General features: G+C 43.0%; 1 protein-coding gene across 1 annotated transcript; it reads left to right on the forward strand.

Annotated features, from left to right (window-relative positions):
• The first annotated feature begins 4,883 nt into the window (after positions 1 to 4,883).
• On the forward strand, positions 4,884 to 8,136 carry TMEM17 (transmembrane protein 17). Its single transcript, XM_083857774.1, has 4 exons — positions 4,884 to 5,432; positions 6,739 to 6,842; positions 7,073 to 7,186; positions 7,595 to 8,136. Exons 1-4 carry the CDS (start codon positions 5,285 to 5,287, stop codon positions 7,883 to 7,885), a joined length of 657 nt encoding a protein of 218 aa, XP_083713900.1. The 5' UTR covers positions 4,884 to 5,284; the 3' UTR covers positions 7,886 to 8,136.
• The last annotated feature ends 720 nt before the right edge of the window (positions 8,137 to 8,856 follow it).

The following is an 8,856-nucleotide window of genomic DNA, read 5'->3' on the forward strand; positions in this document are numbered from 1 at the left end:
GCACACTGTAACACAAAGCTGAAGCTTTTAGCCTTGGTCTTCCCTCCCCACTAAACTGCTGCAACTCAGTAATGCCACCCAGGCAAAACTCTGTCTCAAACTGAGCTAATTCAAATTAAAGAAGTAAGAAACCACAGCACAGCAGCACTTCACAGCAGACTCCAGGGTTTTTTCCCACAGGTATCTCTGTTTGTCCATCCAACATGTATAAACTTGCCTCCTGATGTGGATGCTGCAATTTGGAAACAACACTTGGCCTGCACAGTGAGCTCAGGGCATTTCTAATTAGAGCTGCAGCAGCAGCAGAAGCAGCATGTGTTTTAAAATACTGTTGTAATAAATCCTACAGCTGCAGATTCAATATTTTATGAAGGCAGGCATGACCTTGTAAGACAGAGTTTGAGGGGGAAATTTACTATTAATTGAGTTCTGTAATAAAGCATTTCAGGGAGAAAAAGGACAAGCCTGCAAGCTGGATTTGATCCTTCAGTCCTGCCCTCCACTATGACTGGGAATAATTCAGCATGCAGGAAAGGAATTCCTTGATTTTAAGCAACATCTTTATAGTAAGAATTCCTCTAGACTTTCTCCAGTCTTAAGCACCACTTTATAGATTCTGGTACCATGAGGAACTCCATCTACAGAAGAAACATATAAATTTTACATTTCAAAGAGAACAGCTGGGGAATTCAAAATGATAATTTGTACTAGAGGGACTTTGTACTATTTGTACTGTAGGGACCTGTCAGCAGTGTGCAGCAGCAAAATCAATCCTGCCTTTGCACAGCTGATACAGATTGGAGGTAAATGTTTAAATACCATTCTGCAATAAAGAGAGAAAGCACTGGAACTTCCAGGATCCACATCCCAGGAAAGCCTTTTTGCAAGAGTTACACAGACTGCAGGTGAAGCATCTGGTGTGGTACCCAGGGAACACAAACAGCCTGACCATCTGGAGAAGCTCAGACACACGAAGCAACATCTGGGAGAGCTTACACCTCCGTGAAGAATCAAATTTTAAAACCTGTGTGCACCTTGAGTTAGCAAAACATGAGACTCCACCAGCAACCAGCAGAGAAGGACAGACACATTCAGCAAGCACATTGCTCCTTCCCATGAACAGCTTTCTGGGGGAACCCACCAGGAGGGAAGAGTTTGGACTGTACAAGTAATACTTAGTTAAAATTACTGCATGAAAGATCAGCTTGCCTATCCATGCAAAGATGAGACTAAGGCTGAAGCTCCATCAAGGATCTGTACTAAGAACCTGGCTCAAAATCCATCCACTCTCAGTAACCTTCTCTTGTACCATGAAAACCTTGAACACTTTTGCAACACAAACAGTAAAACTTGTTTAATTTCCATGCCAGCTTTCAGACTTTCCCAGCATGCTTGACAAAACTAGGAATCAATAAAATAAAACAAGCTAGGGAGTGGCTCTAACTAAATGCCAATTACAGCAAGAAGAAATTCAATCTGCAGGAGCAAGTAACTAAGTAACTGCCCTTTCTTCTTCTTCTTTTTTTTTTTTTAATTTTTTTTTTTATTATTTTTTTTATTTTATTTTATTTTATTTCCTGCTGGCTTTATGTTTAAGACTAAAACAGCCAATATATATTTAATGCATGGAATTCCTGCAGTGATATATACTTCATAATACTTGACACCAAGGGCCTGGACTGAGTCTCATCAGCAATAATAATTGTTTACTAGACAGAAATATCCCATAGGTGTGAAATTAAAACCTGCACAAGTGACACAGGAAAAACAAAAAACAAAAAACAAAAAAAAAAAAAAAAAAAAAAAAAAAAAAAAAAAAAAAAAAAAAAAAAAAAAAAAAACACCACTGACCTGGGGTATCACAAGGCAGAAGCACAACTGTGAAATCACTCTGGCAGACCCTGGCACAGCTAATAACATGATCCTTTCAATCACACATATTAGAGTCTTCGTGGCATCTGTAATTTGTTAAAACTCCCAATCTACCACTTCATTCTGAGGACACGAGGAGGAAGCAAGCCTGTACTCTGCCTGCCTGCACATACCTTGGCTCAGCAGCATTTTCCACATCTTTTCCAGCATTTTAGCTAAAATACCAGGCAGGTATTAGGGAACAAGCAAGGAGGAGAGTAATTTCTGTTGCTCACACACATCAGGGGACAGCAGCACAAGCATGCCAGGGAAAATAGCTTTTGTGAGATTCCACACCAACACCTCCAGAAATACAGCAATTGTGATTCAGGTGCAAAGGTAAACCACTGGAACCATTTAAATGAACCCTGCATTGCTGAAATGCCAGTTGTGCAAAACTGCTGATATTTCATTTCCATAGATACACTGCATCTGGTGTTTATGGCTTTGTGTTGTTGCCAGAGAGCCCCAGGAGCTTTGGTCTGGGAGCCAGGCCAGTGTCTACCAAGTTAGAGAGACTGCTGTGGATACACAAAGATCCAATATTTCTCTGATTTAAAGCTTTCAGGCAGATTTTTCAGAGGCTTTTGTTTTATTTATAGCTAGCACGTGTGGAAAGAAATAAAGCAATCCTTTAAAATGCTATGCCACTGTCAGCCTATTTCTTCCAGTTTCCTCTTTCAGTATCTTATTTTGAAGCAGAGAGAATTGGAAATCTGGTTATTTCTACATAAACATCCATTTGTGGATAGACAGAAGTTCAGTAAGGGAATGCCTCTCCATTAAGAAGGGAAAAGGCCAGATAGAGTTTTGTCACAAAAACGTGACACTGTTTATGCAGATTGGTCATTGTCTCTGTTACAGCCATGTAACATTTAAGTGTTTTTCCTTCTCCCATTTCTTATGGCACAGATTCTTGCCCTTCTGTTACAGAAAGCTCTGATGTGTCAATGGGGATGCCCCAGCTATTCTGATCCTTCAAGTTTTAAGGTTTTCTTCCGCTGGAAGGGATGCTCTCCATCCCTCCCTACAGAAAATCAAAAGAATTCTGATCATTAAATTGCTGAAAGAGATGAATTTTAAACTAGGAGACTGTAGTCTAACAAAAATCAAACAGAATTAGTAAAAACAAAGAGTTTTTCTTCAGGGAATATTTTAAGTGTCTGCTCAGAAAAAAATATTAAACAAAAGCATGCACAACTTCATTTTGTGGGGACATGCAGGATGCTGGGCCATCTGTTGAAAATGGAAGGCTGCCAAATATCACAGAGTCACACCTTGAGTCTGGAAGCTGAGCCTACATGGCAAATCCATACATTTCTTGTGATGCCTGCATGCCATCAGATCAGCCTTTCCTTTCCCTGCTCCTCGGTTTTACACTTTCCTGGCTGCTAAGCTGGATTGCTTCAGCTTTTACAAGGGCAGAGCCCAATTCTGCAAAATAGCTTTGGCTGCTGCAGAGCTGCTGGCAGGATACCTGGCTGCACGTTTGAAAGTTTTCATAACTGGGGAACAAGTAGTATTTGGAAGATCAGGGTCCCCACTCAAAGCCACTGGCATCAGGAAAAGGCATAACATTTTGTAGTTCAGAAAAAAATTCTTCCATCTTTCATTCAGAAAAAGTAAATCAAAAGGAAAATCCTTAAAGGCTGGACTTTTACATGCCACCAACTTATACCATGAAAAAAGCCTTGAGACTTCCATGAATATCTGACTTAATCAAAACCCTGCCATACTTTTAGTTCATATTTTAATTCATATGTGTCTAAGTAGTTGAGAGTATGGGATGAGTTTCCCTAACTTGAAGAGTGGCTAATCAGGTCAGGACCAAGGCAACAACAGTAAACCAAAATTCCTGGCAATCTCACTGAAAAATCTCATCCAGATTCCTCACCTTGCCTCTGTTTATATCAGAGAACTTTATGAAGAGATTGGCTAAACTGTGCAAAAGTCACCATTACAGTTGTTGAGCCCAAAAGGAAATAATTTCCAGCACCTACTGGCAATTGACAAGATAACTGATACAGACTGCACTTTTTTAAGTTCAGAAACCCATCCAACATTAATGCTGGCTTTCATAAAGTTTCCTCAAATATAAAAATGATCCTTAAACTCTTCCATAATTTCAGAGGGTTTTTTTAATGCAGATTCCTGCTGGCATACCCATGTTTGGCGAGGTCCGTAAGAAAACATCTGTTGTCAATACCACACCATTCATCATTTCAAAAGCCAAACGGATTTCTCAGAACTCCTGCCTGTTTAGCCATCTTTCTCTGTAGTCCTCCCAGCGGGATAGAATGAAATTAAATTTAAACTAGGAGGCTTTAAATTATTTAGTTGGAGATAATTGAGTTTGGAAAGTCACACTGGAGCATGGTCACCCCGGGAAGAAGCTGAACGTGATTTGAGGTGGGGGAGCAGGAGAAGTGAGCTGGCAACCCCGGCCCAGTGAAGGTGTCCCTGCCCATGGCAGGGGGCTTGGAACTCTGTGATCTTTGGGCTCCCTTCCCACCCAAATCATCCTATAATTCTATTTCTATTCTATTTACATTAAGTGCAGAAATTTTCTCCTAGTAAAAGGCTCTCTTTCATTCTGGTTGTGCAGAAAATAATTTCCTGCCCGCCTAAGGATAGCATTCCTTTTTTTTTTTCTCGAAGGAATGAGGCCCTAAGGTGATGGAAAAGGGGGCCTATATTTTCCAAATAAAAGAAGCACAAGAAGAAGCTGGGTTTACATTATTAACTTATTGTGATTCTATGAAACCTCCACTAAGGGACAAAGCTGACTTGGTTAGAACGGCTGCGCTGGTCTCACCACAGCTTTTAACTTCAGAGCAGCACAGAGAGATTTCCTTGAGGAAAAGGCATTTCCTGGCTCAGTTACACCTGCATCTCTGGTCAAATGAGTCATTCATACCCACTCTAAGGGGCAGCATTCTTTCACTCCCCCCTCACTCTCTGGCTGCCATCGAGGACCATCCTTCTCCCGCATTTATCTACATGGAAGCACAGCGGTTTTACAGCAGCTTCGCGGAAAATCACACCCTGCCCTCGCAGAGTAGAAGGAAAAAAAAAAAAAAATCCACTGTGACTGACCCAAAACTAAGCAAAGCGATGGCGGGTCTGAGAGGAGGCACTGGCAGCTCCGAGCACCGGGACTCGCTGCCGAGCGGGCTCCACCCTCAATGCCGCGTCCCGGAGTCTATTCCCGGGGCGGAGGCTCCGCTCCCCCCGCCCCAATCCCGGGATCTCCCCGGCCCCAATCCCGGGATCGCCCCCGCTCCAGTCCCGGGATCTCCCGGGCCCGTCCCGGCCGCTCTGCTCTGCTCTGCTCTCCCCGCGGGCCCAGCGCGCCTGCGCGGCTGGAGGCGCCATGGCGCGGGCGGAGGGGCCGCCGACGCTGCCCGAGCCCCTGAGGCGGCGCCTCGTCTCCTTCAGCAGCTCCGTCTTCAGCGACAGCGGCCGCTCCGCGCTCGGCGATGCTCCCCGAGCCCCCCCGGGCTTCCCGGGATACCGCGCAGGTACCGCAGGAGCGGGGCCGGGCCCGGGAGAGGCCGGAGCTTTGTGTTTATTCGGCTTTGTCTTTGTATCGAGCCGGCCTGTGGCGATGAGCGGCCGGTGGGACTCGCGCGCCCTTTTCCAGCCGGGAGTAGCCATGGAAATAAATGCGCCCACACAGAAAGGCCGCGTTGATTTCAGCCGATAAATCCATTCTAAGCCGGTCAAATCAATCAAAAAGACCTTCATATTTGAAAACAGGAGTTCCCACTTTGTGTAGTGACAATGCTAACGCTTACTAGTTCTTCATTTCATTTCATTTATCAAGCATTTCACAAATAGCTTTTATCTTTAGTCTTCTTTTTTTTCCCCTTCAGCTTCCTGTTTGGAGAATACTCCTATGTTAGTATCCAATCCACCAAATCCAATTGCAAATTATTGGACATCAGGATTTCAAAAATTAAGTTTTTACACGTACATATATATATATATTGGTGAGTTGCCATAGCAACTGGCCATTGCAGTACTGTCTGGCTTTTCCATTAATTTTAGCAATCCCAGAAAATAGGCGTTAATTTAATTTAGAGTTGGAAAAATTAATTAGAATTGGCTTGTGTTGCTTAAACATTCATCCAAACACGGCTTTAGAACTCGCACAGAATTTATAAATAGCAATGCCATACCTAAACATTGTGATCATGATTGAAATTAGACCTCTTGGCATCTCTGTTTTTAAGTAATTTTTTCCTTAAATCTGACCTTGTAAGTCTGTTATAATATCATAAGCACAGGATTTACTGCCCACATGTTGGAGTTTGAGACTTGCTTTCCTCTACACTGTGTGAATGCATTTTGTTCTCTACAGGCTTGAAAGGATGAGCTTTAGTTTGACACGTTTGAAATTGTTCTCTCTTAAGAATCAGACAAATTACTGGCTTCCATCCAAGTGCCTGTTTAAATAAAAGGTTGAAAATGAAGAGTGGGCCATGCAAGCCTGTTCTCTAGCAGCTCTCTTAGCTAACCTCAGTCAGAGATGGTGGATTTAGCCAAAAGCCACCAGGTAATCAACAATTGGACACTCAACTTGAATATATGACTAAATGATGAAAATGCTCAGTCCCAGGAACCAAAAGGTGCCTTCGATTCTAGGAAATTATGTAACTCCAGATAGGGTGTGAACATTTCCTCTGGACAAATAAAAATATTTTTCTTAACATTTAATTTGACTGGGAAGAGTGGAATTACTGCCCTGCACGAAGCTAAGATGGAGCTGTATCCTCCTGTCATATTTACAGCAGGCATGATAAAACCTTCTTTCTCTCTGTGCAGATTGTGAAATCCTTTCCAGTTTGCCACTGCAGATGTCCCTCTATTTCAATGTTTATTTCTTCCCGTTCTGGTGGCTCGTCACAGTCGCCATCCTCTACCTGAAGGTGAGAAGGAAGGAAAGTGCTGGGTTGTAAATGCACATTACATCAAACATGTCCTGGTGTGGGATACAGCTCACTGGAGCAAGAGGTTTTTACATTGATTTGGGAATTCATGGAAACTGGAGGCTCGGGAATGTTTGAATGCCACTGCTGTCAGCTGGCAGTAGCACAGAGTATCTTCATTTAATCACAGACAGCACAGCAGAAACTTTTCCATTCTTCTTCCCCTCCAGTATCCAGCCTTATCGGATTATTACAAGTTCATCCTGGTCACCATCATGATCCTGGTCTCTCTGACAGAGCTCATTCGACTCTACCTGGGATATGTGGGCAATCTCCTGGAGAAAGTAAGTTACCAGATGTACATAGCGATTGCTGCAAGAATTTCTGCTTTTGGGACTTGAACATTAACTGGCAGGCATTTTATTTCAGAGATTTAAGTTGGGGAGATGGTTATTTCTCTTCTGTAGCACTCTGCATCTTCTATTCCCTTGCCATTGGCTTCCACTTAATTTTGTGAATTCCAAGTAGTTTTCCCTCAGAAGAGCTCTCTCACTCCCTGAAATTGTTTTGTCAGAAAAAATAAATATTCTTAAAAACACAGGATATGAAAATACGAAGCCACCTCGCTTTGCCTTTCCACATTATCCGCTGGCTTTTGAAAAATTAATAAGAAATGTATTTTCTTCACAAGATTTTGAATTTTTTTCATCCCAGCTGTCGGGTTTTTAATAGCTGATGTCTCCCTGCTCTAGGTGCCTGAGCTGGCTGGGTTTTGGCTCCTGACTCTCCTCCCGCAGTTGCCTGTCATTCTCTTCTTGCTCTTTAACGAAGGGCTGAAAATCCACTCCCTGGAGCGAGCCGTGCACATCATCTTCGCCGCCTTCCTCTCCTTCCAAGTGGTGGCTGCCTTTTTCACCCTGAGGAGGATGGTGAACACTCTGGCCTCCCGATTCCGTCTGACGGAATTCCACCGCCTGGAGGAGCATCGGCCGGGGCTGGGTGTTCCCGGCCTGGCCACAGGGAGCGGCTCCCGGGACTGGTAGGGCCCCTGTGCCCGCCGGAGATCACACCCCGAGGGGCTTCGGGAGGGAACACGGCCCGGAACGATGTTGCCACACTTCTGTTGCCGTTTTGTTGGGTCATTCTTCGCCTTCTTGCCTCAGAGGTATTAAAAAAATGGATCTTGCTCAAGAGGCAACGTTAAACCTCAGAGGCTGGAGCTGCTTTCTGCAAGGAAAATCAAAGCCAGTTCCATAAGTGAATTAAGTGGACTGTTACTGAAAAAAACCCCTCGAAACTTCCATGAATATCTGACTTACTCAACACTTTGCCATACTTTTAGTTCATACTTTTAATTAATATGTTCCTTTCTGCGAGGAAAATCAAAGCCAGTTCCATAACTGACTTGAGTGGACTGGCTGTGGACTGTTACTGAAAAAAACCTTGAGACTTCCATGAATATCTGATTTAATCAAAACTCTGCCATACTTTTAGTTCATACTTTTAATTTATATGTGTCTAAGTAGTTGAGAGTATGGGATGAGTTTCCCTAACTTGAAGAGTGGTTAATCAGGTCAGGACCAAGGCAACAACAGTAAAACTAAATTCTGGCAATCTCACTGAAAATCTCATCCAGATTCCTCACCTTGCCCCTGTCTATAGCACAAACACCATTGGAGAGTTTTATGTGTTACAAAGTTGTGCCATTTTAAAAAAACAAGCCTTTTTTCCTCACTGTTTGCACAAAATTTCTTTTGTTTACAATAAATATTTTCTACACTTTTTTTGTGTTGGTACCAGTGTTGCCCATCTCCCAAGAGATCTTGAGGCTCAAAAAGTAGTTAGTGAACAAAGGCTACACTTTGAGACATGGTCTTCCAGGTAATTCCAGTACTTGGAAATTCCTTGCTGCTATATTAGTCATGTAATTTCAAAGGTATTCATTCCACAAAACTCTTAATGCTCATCTCTTTTGGCTTAGTTCCAGTTCTAGCTATCAAGTCAGTGTGGTATG

Source organism: Zosterops lateralis (assembly GCF_965231275.1).
Source record: "Zosterops lateralis genome assembly, chromosome: 3".
Lineage (NCBI taxonomy): Eukaryota > Metazoa > Chordata > Aves > Passeriformes > Zosteropidae > Zosterops > Zosterops lateralis.